Source organism: Kogia breviceps, chromosome 2 (genome assembly GCF_026419965.1).
Source record: "Kogia breviceps isolate mKogBre1 chromosome 2, mKogBre1 haplotype 1, whole genome shotgun sequence".
Classification (NCBI taxonomy): Eukaryota; Metazoa; Chordata; class Mammalia; order Artiodactyla; family Physeteridae; genus Kogia; species Kogia breviceps.
This window is the reverse complement of record NC_081311.1, coordinates 182,533,073-182,555,250: the sequence shown is the minus strand read 5'-3', so window position 1 is coordinate 182,555,250 and position 22,178 is coordinate 182,533,073. Positions and strand designations below refer to the sequence as shown.

At 53.0% G+C, this 22,178-nt stretch overlaps 1 protein-coding gene across 1 annotated transcript; it reads right to left on the bottom strand.

The window, feature by feature from the left end:
• Positions 1 to 895: 895 nt before the first annotated feature.
• On the bottom strand, positions 896 to 16,876 carry RUFY4 (RUN and FYVE domain containing 4). The gene is given in 12 exon segments (XM_067023399.1): positions 896 to 1,422; positions 1,641 to 1,674; positions 2,268 to 2,387; positions 6,112 to 6,396; positions 12,099 to 12,197; positions 12,650 to 12,730; positions 12,920 to 13,021; positions 13,355 to 13,485; positions 14,703 to 14,770; positions 14,862 to 14,937; positions 16,113 to 16,246; positions 16,423 to 16,876. Coding segments are annotated over 12 exon segments (1,248 nt in total). The 5' UTR covers positions 16,466 to 16,876; the 3' UTR covers positions 896 to 1,347.
• Between the last annotated feature and the right edge of the window lie 5,302 nt (positions 16,877 to 22,178).

The window sequence follows — 22,178 nt, the reverse complement described above, 5'->3', positions numbered from 1 at the left end:
CTGAAACAGCGTTGTCAAAAACACCACAACTGGGTGACCACTGAATGACCATAATTCGTGTAAGACTTCTTGGGCAGTCAGGGGATATGATCTTGTACCATGGAGCTAAAAGAGTCCTCATCAACTGTCTTTAATATTAAAGTCTAGCTGAGTAAGCACTGCATAGAGAGCTACGTAGATCAGCCCCTCCTTCTGGGTGCTCACAACTTGGCACCCATCAAGTCAGCATAGTGATTGGAAGGGAAGGGCAGAGAGGCTCAAGCGTCCCCTCCTGCCCACCAAACCAGACACCCTGGGGAGTAACTGGGACTCCCACACTCTCTTGGTGGGAAGGTACAACGTACAATCTCTTTGGGAACTAACTCGGCCATTTCTTAAAAGTTAAACATACACCTACCATACCACCTCGCCATTTCATTTCCTAGGCATTTACCCAAGAGGAATAAAGGCATACGTCTATACGAAGATTTGTACACAGGTGAAGATGGGAAACTTATTTGTAATAGCCTGGAATTAGAAACAACCCAAGTACCAGCAACAGGTGAATGTGTAAATAAATTGGGATATATCCATGCAGTGGAATACTACTCAACAGTAAAAAGGAACTTGGTATATGCTACAACACGGAAGATAAAATAATTATGCCAAGTGAAAGAGGGCAGATAATAAGGAGTATATACTGTATGATTCCATTGATACGAAATTCGAGAAAATGCAAACTAGTCTCTAATGACAGAAAGCAAGTAAGTGGTTGCCCGGGGGACGGGGAGAGGTGGGGGGAGGTAGAGATGACAAAGGGCACAAGGAAACTGGGCTGATGGATGTGTCTATTTTTTTGAATACGGTGATGGCTTCAGGGTTTATATTAAAGTCAAAACTCATCAGACTGTACTCATCAGGTTTATGTGAAGTGTATTATACATTAACAGTACCTAAAGAAAGCTGTTAAGAATGAAAGCAGACTGCGGACAGGAAGCTCCTGGGTATCATGAAGGATGGGCTGGTTGAGAAGGGAGCGCAGAGGAGAAACGTCAGGGCCACCGGGCCTTATTCTTGGACAAGGACTTTGAGGCTGCAGGGACTTTAGAGAGGATGGTGCCCACTCCCTCATGTTATGGAAAAAGCCTGACAGCTTTGCCAAAGTCACCCAGTTCATCTGTGGGAGATGCAGGGTTAGAACCTCTTTCCTGACTGCCAGCCCGGCTCCTTCCATCCTCCACACCATGGTCTGTCCACTCAAGTGCTGTCCACCTTAGATGGCCAACTTCTAGAAGGCAGGACTGGTCAGACCAGAGGGCTGGGAAGGGCCGAGGGGACGGCCCATCAAGTGGGGTGGGTGGGTCTCAGTCAGAGGACCTGGGCTTCTCTCCTCTGGGAGCAGGGTGGGCAGTAGCACTCCTTCTTCTTAAAATCCACAGAGGGCTTCCCTGGTGGCGCAGTGGTTGCGAGTCCGCCTGCCGATGCAGGGGACGCGGGTTCGTGCCCCGGTTCCGGAAGATCCCACGTGCCGCGGAGCGGCTGGGCCCGTGAGCCATGGTCGCTGAGCCTGCACGTCCGGAGCCTGTGCTCTGCAACGGGAGAGGCCACAGCAGTGAGAGGCCCGTGTACCGCAAAAAAAAAAAAAAAAAAAAAAAATCCACAGAGCAGGCATGGCAAACCGGGCCTCCGCAGAACCTAGGGAGCAGAGTGGAAGAGTGGGTACGTGTGCGTGCGTATGGGGGAGGGGTGCATATGGGGGAGGGGGTCATGGGGTTCGAGCATCTTTGTGTCCACCTGTGTGTTTCCCATCTCCCAGCAGCATGGCCCTGGGTCTGTCTCAGGAGGCCTCCCCTTTCTTAAAAGGGGTCCCGATGCCCCACCCCTCCAGGGTCCTCTAACTCCAAGTGGCAGGTTCTTCTGACAGCCCACTGTCCTCTCTCTTGCTGTTTGTCCTGCCACTGTGTTTCCAGGGCAAGGTGAGGGAAACAGATTCCTCTGTATAGGAAATCTCTTCCCAGATGAGATTAGCTGATCGATTAATCAGTCGATTTGTGGAAGGGTTACCCAGTCCCATCTTCCAGATGCCATTCCTTGTCTGCCCCCTTTCCACTGTTCTTGTTCATGTCTCTGCAAAGTGTCAGGTAAAATGAGTAGCCAGCTTTAAGTGGCCTTTTAAAATGCCTATTTCCTGTGTCCCCCCCTTCCCTGGAGTGGGCAGGGGGCTATGGGCTGTGGGCTGGTGGAAACTGGCTTGTCCCAGAGGAAGGATTCTGTACCCCACCCATTACCTACACAGGTACTGCCGAGACAGCCGACCAAAGATCTTGTTACAGACAACACAGCATCCAGGGGCCAAGGAAGAGAGGGAAGAGAGATGCTGGACCTTCTGTCACAGGTTATCCTTCTCTCTGATGGGTGGGTGGAGGTGAACACACACACACACACACACACACACACACACGGAGAAGATAGAACGATGGAAATGCACAGATGGAGAGGGACAGAAAGAGATACACAGAAATAAAGAAGAGAGAGACAGAGAGGGAGTCACACAGAGATATACGCATAAAAAGACCAAAAGAGACGAGAGACAGTGGAGCAGAAAGAGACACAGAACTGGAGAGGGAGACAAAGAGGGATGGAGAGACAGGCACTCAGAGAGAAATAAAGGAAGTCAGGGAGTTAGAGAAGGAGACAGAGACACACAGAGAAGCAGACAGGGAGATCAAAAGAGGGAGAGAGAAAGACACAGGGGAAAAGATGCAGAGACAGACAGGGACAGAGACACAGACAGAGAGGGAGACAAATATGGAGAAAGATGGAGAGACCAAGAAAGAGACATAGTGATGGAGAAAGACATGTAACATATGTACTTACATATGTTTATGTTCCTGCAAAACTATCCTCACTGTTTTTTTAAAGAATGTTTAGGAATATGGGTTGTTCAACATTTTTATCAAAATGACATACACACATATGATTTAAAAATCGAACAGTACAGAAGGACTTATATCAAAAGGCAATAGATATACCTCCTTCCCATACTCAGTGGCACACCACTTCTTACATCCTTTAGCTTTTTCTCCTTGATATTACTTCCATATTTAAGTAATATGCTCATATTCCTCCGCCTTGATTTATCAAGAAAGAACACCTTCCATAGAGCTCCTTGATATCACAAGGAGCACATCTTTGATTAACTTCCTAAGAAGGGCAGTGTGGGAGGGGAATTTTATGTGACCTGTCTATCTGAAAAAATGTCTTTCCTCTGTCACCTCCTCACTTGCTTCCTAGTTTGGCTGGATATAGAATTCTAGGGCAAAAGCCAGCTTTTCTCAGAACTTGAAAGCATTATACCATTGAGTCTCAACATTTGAGGATATGGGTTATTTATTACCATCCTCACTAACTCCTCCTTCTTCCTCCCAGTGCAGTTATATCCCCATTTTTGGTTCCTCTATTGGTTACTGTTGGAATTTTACAGAATATACTCACACATTTATTTCTCACTCATTCTATTGACTATAGATAGCATCATACGACTGCCATTCTGTAATAAGATGGTGCCAGCATCCCTTCTCTTCAGCTCTCCTCCTTCTCAACCTCCTAACTTACGTATTCCTGCAACATCCAATGTGGTAGCCACTAGCCACACGTGGCTATTTAGATGTATATTTCACTTTAAATTTTATTTATTAATTTTTTAGATTAATGATACTTTAAATTCTACAGTACTTTACAATTTTCAAAAGTTTCACACACATGATTTCATGTAATCCCATAATAACCATCTTTAAAGAAAATCCCCTACCCTTATATTGTTTCTTCCCCCTTTCCTTTCCCCTCTGGTAACCACTAGTTTGTTCTCTATATCTGTTAGTCTGCTTCTTCTTGTTTAATTCACTAGTTTGTTGTATTTTTTAGATTCCACATATAAGTGATATCAGGTGTATATTTAACTTAATTAAAGTTAAACAGAGTTAAAACTTCAGTTCCTCAGTTGCACCAGCCACATTTAAGGTACTCAATCGTTACATGGGACTAGTAGCTACCGTATTGGACAGGGCAAAATCAGGACATTTCCATCTTCATAGAAATTCCTGTTGGATTCTGTTCTATACTTAATATTGTTTAGGTGGTAACATTTAGGTTTGTTCTATAATTATGATTGTTTTCTGTGCTTTGCCTTTAGGTTGATTCCAATACTGAAAAAAATCAATGAATAGTATTTACATTATTAGACAATATGTAAGCATGTCGCATCAACTGAAGCTAAGATGTGTTCTATAACATTTCCCTTCTTGGAAATTTTTTGTTTTTCTAGGACTTTCTAATTGCCTTTCTTTGCTCTTTGCATGACTTGCCTTTAACATAGCCTAATCCCCCACGCCCCTAATTCTTCATCATATCAGATATTCTTCTGATGCTCTTCTCCCCTGAGACCTCCCTCCTGGGCCCTCAATATTTCTGCTATAGCCTGAACTGACTGCTTCCTGGGTTTGCTGCCCCCTTGTCATCTTGGGAATTCCCTTTTCTTCTCTCATGGGCTAGAGATACTAGTCCCTGAATTCTGCATCTTCTCAATTCTTGTATTGTTTCCTTTTTTTTTTTGAGCACATCCTTAATTAACTTCCTAAGAAAGGCTGTGTGGGAGGTGAATTTTATGTGACCTATCTGAAAAAATGTCTTTCCTCTATCACCTCCCCACTTGCTTCATAGTTTGGCTAGATACAGAATTCTAGGGCAAAAGCCAGTTTTTCTCAGAACTGGATTACACCAGGATTACACCACTGAGTCTTAACATTTGTTGGGTTCTACTCCTTATATAAGTGGACCTGTCTTTTAGGATATTCTCCTTGTCTCTGTTTTGCTGAAATTTCACAATGATGTATCTAGATGTAGTTTACCATCCACTCCTCTCCTTTATTGTGCTGGTCACTCAGTGAAATCTTTAAATCTGAAGATCTATGTCCATCAGAGCTGGGAAAGTGTCTCATATTTTTATCTAATAGTCACCTCCTTTTATTCTTTTCTTTTTTGGAATTCCTGTCAGTTGGAGAAGATATTAGAACTCCTAGATTGATTCTCTATGTCTCTATTTCTCTCATGTCTTCATTTATCCGTGCTTTTATTCTACTTTCTGAGAGACTGCATCATCTTTATCTTCTAATCCTAGTGAATTAAAAATAATTTCAGTGATCATATTGTTAATTTCCAAGAATGCTTCTCATATTTTGATGGTAGCTTTTCATAGCATCATGGAAGATGGATCAGTTTTGTTTGTTTGTTTATCTTTGTCACTCCCCTTTATTTTCTAGTCTCTCTTCAAATGTCTGGGGATCCTTGGTTGTCATTTAGTGTTTAAGAAAGAGGCGACAGGGCTTCCCTGGTGGCGCAGTGGTTGAGAGTCCTCCTGCCGATGCAGGGGACACGGCTTCGAGCCCTGGTCCGGGAAGATCCCACATGCAGTGGAGCAACTAAGCCTGTGTGCCACAACTACTGAGCCTGCGCTCTAGAGCCCGGGAGCCACAACTACTGAGCCTTCATGCTGCAACTACTGAAGCCCGTGCACCTAGAGCCCGTGCTCTGCAACAAGAGAAGCCATTTCAATGAGAAGTCTGTGCACCACAACAAAGAGTAGCCCCCGCTCGCCGCAAATAGAGGAAGCCCGCGTGCAGCAACGAAGACCCAATGCAGCCAAAAATAAATAAATAAATAAGTAAATAAAGAAAAAAGAAACGATATGAAGGAAACTTAAATGCATATTCTTAAGTGAAAGAAGCCAATGTGATGCTGCGGAACAACTAAGGCCGCAAGCCACAACTCTTGAGCCCACTTGCTGCAACTATTGAAGCCTGTGTGCCTAGATCCTGTGCTCTACAACAAGAGAAGCCACAGCCATGAGCAGCCCACGCACCGCAACGAAGAGTAGCCCCCGCTCGTCACAAGTAGAGAAAGCCCGTGTGCAGCAACGAAGACCCAATGCAGCCAAAAGTAAATAAATTTATATAAAAAAATGGGAATAACAGCACGGGATGGCTGAAAGCAGAAAATGAGTTAGTACATAGAAAAGGTCCAGAGCTGCTGTACCATGCCCCCTTGTGCAGCCCGTCCCCAGCATCCCACCCTTACCGAATCAGCTCCAGCAGCCGCCTCTTCATGGCTCGGACCGGGTCCTGCTACTCGCCAATCTCCTCCTCATACACGGCACCCTTCCTTTCAGCCTCCTGTTATTTCTGCCCCAGCCCCGCCTGCAGCCGGGCCCTCTCCTCCTGACACCCGGGCACAGAAGGAAGACTGGGTTGTGAAGGGAAAAGCACGGCGTCTGTGTCTGAGCTGGGCTGGGCCTCTGCCTGACAGGGGGCCCCACCAGGGAGGCTGGCGATGCCCCCTGCTGCTGAAGTGAGCACACACACACACGCACACCACACACCATACATTCACAGCACAGCACACACACCACACACTACACAGCACGTACAGCATACCCACACCGTACATTCACAACACAGCACACACACACCACACCCAGCACACATTCACAACACATACAGGCACACACACGCATACCACACATACAACACAGCACACACACACTACACACACCACACACATACCACACACACATCATAACACACATCACACACGTACATAATGCGTACACCCCCACACACACACCACAGTGAACCAGGCACTGTGTGGCCTGACACCTATAGATTGTCTCCTCAGCAACCATTCAGAGCAGTGACAACAGGGCCTAGCCTTGCACGTTCCTTTAGAGGGCACAAGCCAACATTTTCATTTGCTTTCCTTCTTCTTTTTTTTTTTTTTTTTTTTTTTTTAACATTTCCATTAAAAAATGTAATTTTCTGGAAAGGCATGTTCACAATCCTGGCAGCTCTCTGGGGGGAAGTGGGTGTCTGGGAACCCAGGCCGGACGGGCTGTGCTTGCTGAAAACATTTGTGGTGTTTGGGGAAAAGGAGTAAGTGGTGTACGATTTGAAGTGACTTTTTGGCTTTAAAATATTTTGAAAAATTTCATTACATTGTCTTTTCAATTTAGAAAAATGATCTTAAACATATGGCTTTCTTAAATTTCCGTTTCAGTTTGGGTTTGGAAACTCTTCAGCTCTATTCTTGCCTCTTTTGTCTTTAGTGGCTTCCTAGAAGGTTCCAAGAAATGTAATGGACTGGAAATAAAAAGGTCCCAACCCCAGGTCCCAGCCTCTTACTCCGTTGCTCAGATGGGTGGGTGTTGCAATGGTGGTGCCCATCCTGTGACCTCTGGATGCTGTCTGTCTCTTTCTTGCGCGCGTGCGTGCGTGTGTGTGTATGTGTGTGTGTGCACCCGTGCCCCTGGCTGAGTGTGTTTGAGGGGAAGAGGCTTGACATTGAATTGAGTTATAATTTTAAAAATTCAGCAATGTAGCATGCTGCAGGGAGGAAAGCTGAGTGGGCCATGAAATCAAACCCACACAGCTAGCCACCAAAATTCCAAAAAGGCCAGTTCCTGCAGCCTTCGGGAGCAGTGACTTTTAACGAATATTCTAGTCTTCAGCTTCTTCATTTCTTAGTATTAGGATTTCATTTTCCTAAGCTAGTTTACTTGCCCAGTGATTCCAGGGTCTCTGGTGTGGCCAGGCCCTAATGTGACCACTGCGGTTAGTGTGTTTCTTTGTGATAAACCAGTAAGATAATTGTGTGACAGTGACAAAGGAGGGGCCAAGATGCAGAGTTGAGGGGATGCTCAGGAGGTCTTCTTAGACAAGGTGACAGTTAAGCAGATCTGAAAGACGAGGAGGTAGCGTGTAAAGCCAGCCAAGGGCACATGCAAAGTTCTGCAAGTTGGAAAGAACATGGCTTGTTTGAGGAAATGAAAGAAGGGCTAGTGACACGTGAAGGGCAGGGCTGGGGAGGCAGGAGGCAAGGTAGGAGGTAGGTAGGGTCCCTCAGGGGCCCCAGAAGGAGTGGAGTTTGATCACAGTGCAAAGGAAGCCATTGAAGCATTTTAAGTATTTAAAGTATTTATGGGGGTGACAGACACTCCTAGGGCAGGAGAGGACATGGAAGGAATTAAAGTCTACTGAGTACCTACTACGTGCCCGGCACTGAGCTTAGTGTTTTATAGCCTTGTTTCATTGAATTTTCACAAATTTATGGGACAGGTGATATGATCATCATTTCACAGGAAAGAAAACAGAGCTTCAGAGAGGGAGTAACACTTGCCCAGGGTCACACAGCTTGATAAGTGAGGGAGCAAAAATCGGAATGCAGGCCTGTCCAGCTCGAATCTCTTCTTGCCTCCCCATACTTGCATCCACGCAGGGCCCTGATCACCGGTGGTTTGTGGCACCAGGACTGAGTGGGTAGCAGGTAGGAGAGAGGGACGGATCCTTATGGTCCTGTGGCATGCCTCCAAGGAGCTCAGTGCTGCCACCCAAGGTGGGGGGAAGATTTGATGTTTGCCTAATTCCCCATCTGAGGACCTTCCACTTGTACCTTGTCCTAATCCCTTTTACTTTGAGGTCTAACCCAGAGGGCATAGGAAACCCATTTTCTTGGAAAGATGGTCTCACAGATCATCCAACCATCTCCTTTTGCAAATCAGGGACCTCAGGCCGAAGAGGGCAGGTCAGTGTCCTAGTGCCCCACAGCCAGATAGCCGGGGAGTGGGTATCAGAAGCCCAAGTGTATTTTTTTAAAATTTATTTAGTTTTTTGCGGTACGCGGGCCTCTCACTGTTGTGGCCTCTCCCGTTGCGGAGCACAGGCTCCGGACGCGCAGGCCCAGCGCCCACGGCTCACGCGCCCAGCCGCTCCGCGGCACGTGGGATCCTCCCGGACCGGGGCACGAACCCATGTCCCCTGCATCGGCAGGCGGACTCTCAACCACTGCGCCACCAGGGAAGCCCCCCACGTGTATTTTTATAGCCCCCAGCTGGTCTGCTCTGGGGCCTGCTGTGTCTCACCTTTGTGTCTAGCCTGGGGCTCTGCACCCCTGCCCACCTTGAGCCTATTCTCCACACCACAGCCAGAGCAGTCCTTCAGAAACCCAAGTCAGACTATGAGAGCCCCTGCTCCTCCACCACGTGGGAGTCTCTGCTCCAGCCACAGGCCTGCTTGTCCCCAAGCTCGTGTCTCCTGGGCCTTTGCATCTGCCGGTGCCCCTGCCTGGAGCACTCCTCTCGAGATACCTGCATGGTCCAGCTCTTCCTGTGGTTGGGATTTCTGCTCAGATGTCACCTCCTTGGACAGGGCTTCCCGGACTCCAATTCCAGATGATTCTCCTGTCTCCCTCTCTCTCTCTAGTCCCCACAGGGCCCATGACCACCTGACATCGTATTTCTATTCGTTGATCTATTGTCTGTCTCCCTACTTCTCCCTAGGTCTGTGAGAGCAGACATTGTCTGTTCTGTTCCCTTCTGTCCCTCCACGTGGCCATAGCAGAGGCACAGTAAATACTGTTCATTAACTACCTGGGCCCCCGTGGCCCTTCTCTTCGCTGGTGGTGAGATACCATCACCAGCTCGAAGCCCACGGCCCCTTTCCCAGGGGTGAGGGGTTTGTCTAAGTTCCCTGGATCCCAGGAGGCAGGGGACGCATCCTTGTCCAGGCCTCAGGGGCTTCTGGAACTTACCACCGCATTCCGATGACTCTCTGGTGGGTCCCCCGGCCCAGCCTCTCTCCCCAACTCCACACTCAGCCGCCCACCCAAGGATCCACTTAGAGTGTAACAGGGGTCTTGAACTTAGCAGGCTCCTAACCCAATGCCTGAACCTTCCTTGCCAACCTGCTCTGCCACACAGTGACTCTACCTTTCCAGTCGGTCAGGCCGAAGACTAGCAGTCATTCTTGACTGCCTTCTTTCTCTCATACCCCACACCCATCCCTCGGGAAGCCCGACCTTACCCTGGATCTAGGATCCAGTGGCTCCTTCACACCTCCATTGCCACCAGTGCCTCCAGCTCCCTTTCCTCATCAGTCTCCTCGCTTCCACCCCTGCTAGCCTACAGACCAGCTCCACGGAGCAGCGGGTGTGAGTCCTTGAAGCACCTGTCAGCCCAGAATAGGCACATCCACACAGACAGAAGGCAGATTAGCAGTTGCCTAGGGCTGGAGGGTTGGGGAGAGATGGGCAGTGACTGCTAATGAGTATAGGGTTTCTCTTTGGGGTGATAAAAATATTCTAAAATTGATGGTGGTGATGGATGCACAACTTTGTGAATACACTAAAAACCACTGAATTGTTTTTTCAAAGCAGAGAAACATATTTTTCACATGCAGACAGTCACATCATGTCCCTCCTCTGCTCAGGACTCTCAGTGGTTCAAAGTCAAGTCAAAGCCAAGGTCCTTTTGATGACCTGTCAGGGTCTCCTGTTACCCACCTCACCTTTTCCTACATCCTTCCCCTCCTTCACTCCACTGGGGCTACAGTGACGTCCTTGAGGCCATGCCCATTCCCACTGCAGAGCCTTTGCTCTTGCAGTTCCCTCTGCCTGGAACATTCCTCTATCACGTATCTAATGGCTCAGACCTCAGTTCCTTCAGGTCTTGACTCAAATGTCACCTTTCCAGGGAGGCCCCCTTGGCCATGCAACCTCATCTGAAATGTCACCCCTGACACTTCCCATTCCCCTTCTCTGCTTTATTTTGTTCTTCTTAGAACTTATCACAATCTGCATCTTATGTATTTTACTTGCTTGTACTTAGCAACTGCCTCCCCCACTGGCAAGTAAGCTCCAAAAGGGCAGGCATTTTATCTGTTTTGTCCATGAGAGTATTTTCAGCACATAAAACAGGTCTGGCTCCGAGTGTTTGTGGAATGACCGAATGACGGAGGGGATGATGGGGGCAGGACAGGGGTCTGTGAAACAAGGGCTCCCCCAGCCTCAGGGAGCAGCCTGGGGCTGGGAAGTCTCCCTGGAGCCTCCTGGCTTCTCCCTCCAGCCTGTCTTGATCCCCAGAGATGGCCTTGAGTGGGCCAGGCCCCTGCACTCACTTAGAGCCTGAATCATGGGATTCTTTGCTGACCAAACCACAGGACTCAGCTGAGAGTCTGGTGGGAGGAGTCCCCAGGGGCCTTTTGGGGTTGGTTCCTGGGCCCCCCGGGCCTCTCTCAGCCTTTTAAGCAGTCAATAGACAGCACTGTGATTCAGTCTGAATCACGGCTACGCAGGCTCCCCTGGGGGTCAGGGCAGGTGTCAGTCAAGTGGGAGAGACCAGGCACGTGGAGACCAAGGGAGAGACACACAGAGAGACTGAGTCGGACCAAGGAAGATCTTTGCATGGTGTCATAATTTCTTTAAAAATAAATTATGACAAAGAAACTGAGACACTGAGAGACTGAGGGGGAACGCAGAGACAAAACATGCACTTTGGACCCTTGAGGTGAATGTGATGGTGGGAGAAGGAAGATGCCAGATGCTGAGAGAGGCTGAGGGGAGAGACAGGAGACTGACACACCGGCACTGCGGATACTGGCTGACAGGGCAGCTTTTAGGCCCACTGGTTCTGGAGTCAGTTGTAGGGTCTGGATCTCAGCTCCTCTACTAACTAGCTGATGTTGGGTGAGTTAGGTGGGTCTCTGAGCCTTAGCCGCCTCATCTATAACATGGGGGTTCTTGGAGGACCGACCTCCTGAGATTGTTACCAGGAAGCACCTGGAACAGTGCCGGGGACATAGTAAGTGCTCAGTGATGATAGTTATGATGACTGTAACCAAGAGGGTGAAAGAGCGACTGTACAATAGGGAACAGGAAAATAAGAGGCAAAGACGGAGACTGAGAGAGAGAGTGGGGCAGGGGTGTGGTGGGAGACGGAGGCTGCGTGGACGGCAAAGAGAGGGGGGAGCCCAGAAGAGGCAGCAGAAAGGCGCAAAGGTGAGTATGGGAGGGAAGGGAGGGAGGGGACACAGAGACCTCTCCTGGGGCTATTGAGGGAGGCCAGCGAGGGAGGGGGCTGGCAAAGGGGAGGGGTGGGGAGGGGGACAGGAGCACCCTCAGAGTGGGAACAATTTCCTGTATGCACGGCATGCCAAAGTTGTGCCCGCACAGGGCCTGGTGCACGGGAGGTGCTCCTGGCTCCCGTGCCCTGTGGCACTGGTGGTTGCCTAGGTTACCTGCGGAGCTGTTCCTGCAGTGCCTTCAGCACCCCTTCCTGCTCCTTCAGCAGCTGTTCCTGGTGCTGGGCCTGCTCCTTGGTTGTCTGGAGCCCATGTCTGAGACTCTGAGGGCAGGGAGAGGGTAAAAGGAGGGGAAATGGAAGCTGAAGGAGGAGGGCAGAGACTCCAGCCCGGGGCCTGACCTGACAAACACCCCCGTGAGACCCCAGGCCATGTGAAACAGCCCTTGGGTGGAGAGCAGGACTGGGGACAGCGCTGGGAGCTGTGGTGCTTGGCTCTGCCCCTGGGTGAGCCTGGAGCCACCATTTCTTCCTTCGCTAAAGGATGGAAGTTACAGACCTCAAGCATCTGGAAGACTCAGGCTAGGGAGGATGCTGAAGGAAGGCTTGAAAACAATTTGGGTGACCTTGAAGAGAAACATCTACAAGAGCAATTAGGTAGGGCCTGCAGTAGCAGAACTGAGATATCGGGAAGAAACCTGCCCATAATGAGGGCTATGGAACTTGAGAACAAGCAACTGCCCCAAAGAACTGTTGGGAAGGGATTACAAACTCAGAGCGTAGAGGGAGTCCAGGATGTCTTCCTGGAGTTCAGGGCACACCAGAGGGCTCCAGGGGCCATACCACTCCCTGTGTTAACGGGGAGCAGCACCCTTGGCCTTTGGCTCTGCTGCTATTGCCACCCCCCAACCTCAGAGAATCTACCTCCCCTGCACACCATAGTGGGATGGTTCCCCAGACAGGGTTATGGTCCTCGGGGACCAGGAGGCTAAGCATCACGATGCTACCAGGACTGGGGTAGCTAAGCAGGTACCCCACCTGCTTAGCTCTGGGTTCAGGAAACAGAGCTGCAGGGACTCGGCCAGCTGTCCGTGGACAAGACAGAAGCGGATGAAGGCTCGGCCTTTTCCCAGCAGGGTCAGCACACAGGGGACAAGTGGGGGGATGGTGGTATTAGGACAGAGGGAACGCAGCCAGCACAGAGGGAGAAAAGCTAGAATGAGTGGTGCATGAGAAAGGCTGTCCTGGGACTTAAGGCTGTGGGAGGAAAGGGGGTGACCGGAGGGGTCTGAGGGCAGGGCTAACGACAGGTGAGGACCAGGTGAGGGGGGGCTATGGTCAGTGGAGCTGGGGTGGGTGAGAAAGGAGCCTCGGGCAGGCCGGTGTCCCCTCCGGCCACCGAGCCATCCTCGTCAAGGACCTGGGGGCAGGACCCCATCACACCGAGGCCAGCCCCCCTGCCACCTGGCCCTGGATACCTTGTCCTGTGAGTGGACAAAGTAGACTGGCTCCGTGGCCCCACGCTGCCACGACGGGGCCGTGCAGAGGAAGTCCCAGTAACCCTTCCGAGGCCTCAGGAAGCTCTTCTGCTCTTTCTGGTCAAACTGGGAGCAAGATGAGGGAAAGGAAAGTGTGGAAATGTTCCCTCCCAGAACACTGTGTTCCAGCACGCTGAGCAGTATAGCGGAAAGGGCTCGTGCAGGCAGGCCCACTTCAGGTCCTGGTCTGCCCCTACTGGCTGTGTGACCAGGAGCAAGCTGCTTGACCTCTTTGAGCTTGCAGTGTTCTCATTCATTCATTCATTCCAGAAATACTTATTGAGCACTTACTATGTGCTGGGCCCTGTTTTAAGCCCTGGGGATAGAGCAATGAACAAACGGAATAAGCAAAACATATAGTATGTTAGATTGCTCTGACTGATAGGGAGAAAAATAAAGCGGGGAGAGGGAGTGGAAAGGGCATGGTGTGTGCATGCATGTGTGTGGGGTGTGTGAGTGTGTGGTGTGTATGTGTGGCGTGTGTGTTAAAAAATGTAGATTAAGGTGGCTAGAGAAAGCCTCACTGAGGAGGCTCTATTCAAGTCCAGATCTGAAGGAAATGAGAAAGGGTTCCATCCAAATTTCTGGGTGAAGGGCATTCCAGGCAGAGGGAATAGCAAGTGCAAAGGCCCTGAGGTAGGTGCTTTTCTGCTGTGCTTTAGGAAGATCAAGGAGGCCGGTGTGACTGGAGTGCAGCACATGAGGGGCAGACTGGCAGGAGACCACACAGGCACACAACATACACCACAGACACACAAACCTCACACACATGCACACTCACACCACACATGTACATGCACATCGTCAGAGAAGTAGGAAGAGTATGTGTGTGTGTGTGTGTGGGGGATGGGCTGGTCATCAAGCACCTCAGTGGGTTAGAAGGAAAATTAAACAAGATGGGCCCATAAAGGGCTTAGCTGGGCACATAATACGTGCTCAATAAAAGCTAATGATAGTGATGACTGGGGCTCTAACCAGAAGCGAGGAAGGCCAGCCCGAGGACATCTGTGTCTCTGAAACTTTTGTCTTTAGAGCAGGGTGACTGCCCCCAGCCCCACCCAATCCTGCCCCAGCCTTGTCCCACCTCACGTCCCAGGCTACAGTGACAGCCTCCAAGAGTGAGGTTAGATGTCAGGAAGGGTTTGCCGATTGACAGAGATGAGGTAGTGCGTGGTAACGTAGAGAGGCAGTGGCTCTTCCCTCAGGATCTGGGAAAGCCCATTTGGTTATTGGTTATTGGGACCTGGAGAGATGGGAGAGGGGCGTGGAGGGGAGGGCCCTACCTGCAGCACTTGCTCCAGGCAGCCACAGAGTCTGTGCAGTTCAGTGGGGAGGATGGTGGACATCAGACCTCAGATGCTGAGGGCTCTGAAGGAGAGGCTCTCAAGACCCCTCACCTCTCCCCCAATTCGGTCCCAGAAACTCTCTCAGGACACACTCACCCTTCAGGTCACTGGTCATCTTGAAGACAGCCCCTTCTGCCACGAGTATTTGAAAATGACGTGATTCCTTGTGGGTCTCAAAGCCAAGAACGAGCTTCTGGCTTCAGCTGCCCAGCTCTCTCCTTATACAAAGGAAAAATCAGAGCCAAGAGAAACAATGTGATGCCTCTAGGGTCTCACAGCGAGTTCACTGGTAGGAGAAGACCCAGCTCTTTCTTGTAAGGCAGGGCGGGAGGATGATGGTGTGGTCCCCACCTATGGAGCCGTTCCTGGGTGCCAGGCCCTGTGTCCTGTGCCTGACATCCTTGTCTTACTCAGTCCCCATAATAACCCCGGGAGGTTATTGACTCCATTTTATACCAAGAGAGGGGGGCTTAGAGAGTGTAAGTGTTTTTTCCAATGTCACAGAGTTCTAAGCGGTGAAGCTAGAATTGGAACTCAGGTCCCTGCGCCTGCAGGGCTCATGTGTGCAAGCCACGTGGGCGCTGGGCTGAGGGGCTACCACTCCCTCCCCCGCAGAGGCCGTGCCAGAGCAGTCATCCTCCCTGGGACACACATTCAGCCTTTCCTGCAGCTGGGGCTGCATGGAAAATGTGTGCCCTCTGAGGAAAAGGAGGCAGAAGTAAGGCGAGGCCCCAGAGTCGGGACTGGGCCAGAATGCTGGGGGTGTGTAGGGAGCAGGGTTCTAACCCCTTTGCTCTCTCCCCAGTGAACCTCAGCCTGTTCCCCCCACAGTGGGTCCTGGGGCTCAGAGAGGAATACTGTGGCCCCGGAGGGCCCGTGGGCTTGTTCTGAGAGCCAGAAGTAAAGACAGGCATGGAGTGGGAGACCCAGGTGTCCTGCCTCCCATGCTGTGGTGGCTGAAATTTGGGAATGAGGGGGAGTGAAGGGGCGCTGGGACACAGAGGAGGGGGAAGGGAGAAGGAAACGAAGGTAAACGAGGGAGGGTGGGTGGGGGATGGCATTCAGGGAGCACAGTGCTGGGAGTCAAGAGGCCTGGTTCTCCATCCTGGCCCTGCTGCTGGCTCATTGTGTGACCTGGGGCACATCCTTTGCCTTTCTTGGGCCTGGATTTCCCCATCTGTAGACCACGGGGTTGGACTGAGGGTCTCTGCCGCTCCTTTTAGCTCAGATGATCTATGAAATCCATAGACACCTAGACGGACCTCCTCCCCTTCCTCATCTCTATCCAGGATTCCTCTGCCCTTGCTCCTGGCCACCCCCAGACCCAGGGGTCTCCTTGCTACTCACCTGGGAAGGCCTGGCTGGTTGGGGCATGGAAAGCAGAGCACTGTAGCCTGAGCCTGTCATTTGTGATTGAGGGCTCTGCACAGCCTTTTCCAGAGTTTTCTGCCTGGGAAGTGACTCATGCCCAGCCTAGCACCCTGGAGGAGGGGGAAACCTTGCTCAGAGCAGGAGGAGCCGAAGACTGCGGGGCAGAGGTGGGAGAGGCTGGGTGGAGGGCGCCAGGGCAGAATGGTGAGAGGGGGGATGGTTCCTCTTAGGCAGACCTGGGGTAGGTTCGCTTGTTGGCCAAACACAGACTGGGACCCAGACTCACCGATGAGGTAGTGGCAATTGCTCTTCGAGTTCTCTCTCCTCATCACGGTCACTTGATCTTGTCTTTCTTCCTTATCGCCACCAGGTGGCACAAAGAGGCTATGAGGCTGCCCCACCTTTACCGTCACTTGGTTGGAGTGTGATGCAGGTGTGGAGGGGAGGACAAGGGTCCCACCTCATGTCTCCCTCCTCCTCTCCATCTCTTCTGAGGGGTCCTGGTGAGTGCTGATCACCAGTGCCATCCCCCCCAGGTCTGGGACTCACCGCTGAAAGGCTGAAAGTGAAAGCTCTGGTGAGAAGCTCTGTTCAGGAAGGGGCCCGGGGGGTTGCCCCGGCGGACTGTGGTCCTCCCACCCTGGCTGTGCTTTGTCTCCTTGAGGCTGGGGTCTTTCCACTGTTGGTTTCCAGGGGCTAGTATTGGGGGCAGAGAACAGACGAGCAGGTATCTGCGACGACTACCCGTTTTACAACCCCCCCCCCCCCACCGGGAACCGCATGTAAACACTGGAGCACGCGGTACCCAAGCCTGGCTCTGTCCTACCACGGGGACTGCCTGGCCGTCTGTCTAGCCTTCTCTGGGACTTGGTCTCCCGCGTGCAGAGGCTGCGTCCCCCCTCTCTGTCCCCCGTGTCCCCGTCGCTCCCTCATTATCTCTCCTTATCTGCTTCCTGCCTCTCCCGTCGCGCCCGCTGGCGCGCTCCCTCTTTCTCTCTCTCTCTCTCTCTGCCGGTCCGCCGCCCCGGTCGGTCCCGAGACCCCGCGCCGCCCCTCCCCACGCCACCGCGCCCTCGGGTCTCCCTCCTCACTGGCTGCGTCTGGGCGTCCGCGCCCGTGTCACCGCCCCTTGCCGGGCTCCGCGCTCCCCCGCTTCCTGGAGCTGCGGGCCAAGGAGGCTCCGGGAGGGGACGGGCTGGGGGTGTCGCCGTCCCCCTCCCGACGTCGCAGGCTCCCTGGGCCGAGCGGACGCCAGGGCGAGGGGCTGGCTGGCGCCCCGGCCGGATGGGCTGCACCGTGAGCTTGGTGTGCTGCGAGGCGCTGGAGCCCGGGCCTCCCTGCAGCCCCCAGCCCCCGGGGAGCCCCCGGGCCCCCGCGCCGCCCAAGTGCCGGGAGCCCCGGGGCTCGGGCCGCGCTGAGAGCAGGCGGCTACTGCTTCAGGTAGGGCGCCGCGCGGGGTAGGTGGCCGACAGAGCCCGGCTCACCTGAGAGGTAAAGAGCCCCGCCGGGAAAGCGCCGGACAGCGGTCGGGGGGCTCTGGAGCCAAGACTAGGTGAAGGGGCAGCGAGTTAGGCCGAGGTCTCACCTGGCTGTCTTGTGCCCTTGGGAGAAGGGTGATGTAGGACCTGACTCTTAAAAGGACAAATAGTTCAGGTGAGGTTTTAGGAGCCATCCAAGAGGGGCAGGGCTGGGTTTGCTGGGAAAGGCCCTGAAAGAGTGAATTTCCCCCGACCTGGTCCAGGAGTTGACTGTGTGTCCCACAGGTAGCTGGGGCTATTGCTTCTGACCAGGGGTCTGAAGCCAGGAGGGAGGGGACCTTCTGAGTCAAAGGGGGGGGGGCCCATTAGAGCCAGGACTAACCTGAAGATGGTGGGGGAGCTGGACCCTCACCCCTGCGTTCTCTGTTCTGGGTAAGTCTTGGAGCTTTGCGAGTAGGAAGCTGACACAAAGGGGTGGGGAATAAGCCGGTGCAAGGAGGCACAGGTGTTTGTTCTGGATGAGGCATCTGTCTGTGAACCAGCAGACCTGGTTTACGTGTGGGCATTGGATTTCTCCAAGGAGGAGGAGTAGGGGAGATATTTGGGGTTACCAGGGACTAGAGAACCCTGCTCTAGGCTCCCTGCATAATCCCAACCTACCTTTCTGTTTGGGGGCTGTGAAGGCTGCTGCCTCCTAAGATTTGTTTGCTGTGTGGGGTTTGGATTATGCTGGAGTCTTACCTCCCTCCCGCTGGGGCTCACAGAGTTTGGGCAACTCCAAATGTATGATGTAGCCACAGCCCCTCCCCCTTATCCCCCTTTCCTGCGGCCGCCAGTGAAACCAAATGTGTGTGCACGCGCGCATGCGTGTGTCTGCGTGCGTGCGCGTGCGCACCAAAGCGACCCCCCTGCACCCCACTTGACTGGATGTCCCTCCAGGTCATAGATTTGGCATATTCGTGGTTGTACTCCACAGTGCCAGGCATAGGGCTACGCTTATAAAGCGAACTCTGTCCTTCCCAAGCTCTAGCTCCAGTCCTCACCACGATGACCGACCACGATGACCGACCACGGTGACCGACCATGGTGAGGGACAGGCTTGGTGGAGTGTAGTTGTTGACTGAGTCCTCACAGAGGCTGGTGGCCCAGGGATGATCCTGTTGGAGGCTTGAGTTTAGCTTTTGGCCCTGGGGGAAGGGTGAGGCCCTGGGTGTGTCAACTGGGCATCCCAGACTACCACCTCTTGGTCCCTGCAAAGGGACAGAGAGTGAAGGTGACACGGCAGAACTCTCGGATTTTAGGGCTGTCCCCAGGGGTCATCAGGACTCCTTGCCTGCCTCAGAGCCTCAGCCTCAGAGCCTCTGACCTTGAAAGGTTTCAGGGGGAGCTGAGTTCACAGTCTCTCTCCCTCCCTTATCTGTTCCTATCTCAGACCCTTCCTGACTTTACTCTCTGTTGGGGGGTCTCTGGACTCCCCATCTCCCTACCTTCTCCGTGCTGCATGCAGCCAGCAGTGGGGTGGGTGCCAGGGGGGCCAGCTGAGGGAGGGCAGGGACAGGGACAGGAAGGCAGGGCTAGATGGAGGACAGAGCCAGGGGCGCTGGAGGTGGGAGATCAAGGAGAGGGGAGGAGGTGGAGGCGGGCCCGGTGCCTGCGTGGGCTTGTGACGGCCACAGGGACAGGCATGGGGACAAGTGTCTGTCTGCATTCGGATGAGCTGGTTTTCTGAGCAGCCTCTTGAGAGACCCTGGTGCTCACGCATGACTCAGCCGCCTGTAGCTGCCGGATGAACCTCTGTCTCAGTCCCAGCTCGTGCCCACCTCGCCTCGGGCTCCCGCTCCAGCAGGGGGCGCTGTTGCTGGTGCTGCCTCCCCTCGCCAGGGCCCCCGTTCACACGGCACCTCTCAGGAGACTTCAGCCACCCTGAAAAGGGCAGCCAGGCTGCCTATCACCTCACCACAGGAGGTGTTTTACAATGTTTTTGTGGTGGATAAACATCTCTCGGGCTCTCAGCCTCCCTCAGGAGTCAGGGCTTAGAAGCTACTCAAGCATCTGGGCTCCCAGCCAGGGCACCCTCCTACTGACAGTCCTGCCACTGAAACGCCACCACTCCTGCCACAGACCCCCTCTACCCCCCATTCCATAGGCCAGACTTCTCTCCTTGGGCCACAGGCTGTGCTCACATCACCTTGTCTCCACCCGCAGCCTCGCCCCTCCTCTCTCCCCTCTGGCAAGCCCCCTTCCTACCAGGCCATCCTGTCTTCTTGCCCCTGCATGCTGTCCCCACTCACCCCCCTAAGCAGCCTGTCCTCTTCTCAGACCACAATGCCCTCCTCGCTCTGGTGGCCTCTTTGTCCCCCCAGACCTCATTGCCCACACCTCTCTGCTCCCCTGGCTGGAATTTGTGGCCTGCTCCTCCTCTTGGCTTTGAGGAAGATTGCCCGCCTTGGCTCCCATGCCTCTGAGCCTCAGTTCTGGATTATTGGAGCCTGGAGGTAGAGGCCTTGCACGCTTCAGGTGGCCTCTTCGGGGGTCCCATGACTGCCTTACACCCCGAGCCCTCCCTTGGTCCCACATAGCAGCCTGCCAGCCTCAGGAGAAGGGAATGTGGGGCTTGGCATCCCTCCTGAGCATTCCCGCCAAACTTTCTCTGACCTGGGCGCCAGGGGGCCTGGAGGGCATCTCCAGGTGCCAGCTTCGCCTCCTCGCTCTCTGCTGCATCCCAAGACAGGTGGGTGCTTGTGGGAAGGTGGCGGGTGCAGAGGTGAGGAGACTCTGGGCTCCCTCTTTCTCCTCTCTCTGAAAGCCAGCTCCTGGGGTCAGTTTACAAAGGCTTTCTCTGGCTGCTCCCCCATGAGCACTGCCGTCCACGTGGTGTGTGTGTGTGGACTGGAAGGGGTGAGAGGCGAAGCAAGGAGACCTGGGGAGGTGGTTGCAGTCATCTGGGGGAGAGATGATGATGGCTTGGGTTAGAGAGGTGACAGGTCATGGGGAGGGCTTGCTGCGGAGTGAGGCCAAGACGGATTCTGGAGGAGAAGGGACAGGACATGGAGATGGCTTGGAGGTGGGGTGAGAGTGAGTGGGGGTGGGGGTGAGGTGAAGATGACTCCCCTCTTTTTACAAAGATGGTAGCTGGTAAGGGCAGCTTATTGGGCTGCCTCCATTGGGCATTCCTCCATTTTAGTTTAGTGAAGTATTTCATAAATACAGAAAAGTGCCCAAACTTTCCATAAACGTAACACACCCCCGTGTCCATGTAACCAGCATCAGTCAAGAAATAGAGCATCGCCCACACCCAGAAGTCCCCCTTCCTGTCCCCTTCCGGGTACTACTTCCCCTCTGAGGGTTATTCATTATCCTGACTTCTACCAGCATAGACCTGCCTGCTACAGAACTTATAAACGGAGCACATGTGTTCTTTTGTGCCTGACTTCTGATCAACATTACGGTTGAGAATTTCATCCATATTCTTACGTTTGGCTGTAGATCATTCCTTCTCACTGCAGCCTAGTGTTCCACTGTGTGAAGCTATCACGTCTGCTATTGACAGGCATTTGGGTCATTTCCAGTTCAGGGCTATTGCGCATAGCACTGCCATGAACATTTTCATGCATGTCTTTTGGTGATCCTGAGTTCTAATTTCTGTGGGGTAGACTCATGCATCTATTCTGATGCGTGTCTCTATAAGACCCCAGCATCTCAAGAATCCGAGGCGTCATTCTACAAAGGGAGCACTTCAGCGTCTTGACAGCGTGGATGAGAGACATCCTGGGAAAGGGGAGAAGATTCTCGAGCTCCCTAACATGTCCCTTTGTGGTGACTCTTCTCATCTTGCCACCCACTCCCTGGCCACATGGGGCTCAGGTGTCAGAGGGGAAGGAGGAAAAAAGCCCTAGAGGTCTGCGCTGGATTAGGGGCGGGTGGGAGTCAGCTGACGACCTCTCTCAGCTTCACCCACTCTCTGGGGGCAGGCCCGGGTCCCTGGTGGGTCAGGAGTGCCGGAGGTTGAGGATGGGGCCACGCCCTCTAGTCCTTCTCTCTTTTCCGAGGGCAGGAAGCCAGCCACTGCCTCCTTGTTTGATGTACGAACTTGCCGAGAGGCCCTGGCACCGGGACTGAGTGCGACGCCAAGGGCAGGCAAGCCAAGGCAGCCCCGGAGGGGCAGCGGCCTGAGAGTCGGAGGCAGAGGCTGCCATCTGCAGAGAAGCCAAGTGGTGGGGAGTGAAGGAGACCCAGGCGACGCTGAGGGTCCAGGTCTTCTTGCTGACTGTCCCAGCTCTGATCCCCAAGTTAACCCCCTCCCCATCAAGAGACGCCAGCCCTGGTGCTTCAGGCCAGACCCTCTGTCTCCCAGCCTGAGGAACCCTAGGGCCCAGGGCAGGAAGCTGGGTCTCCAGACCCATCCCAGGAGTAGGGGATGGAGGGGCCTCAGCTTTAGTATTCCTTTCTGGCCAAGAAGAGGAGAGTTGGGGTGCTTCTGGTAACGTCTGTTCCCAAGCCTGTCTCCCCCGTAAGTCTGTGAGCCAGTGTTTTCAGGCCAGAGTCAAGGTTTAGTGAATTTGGT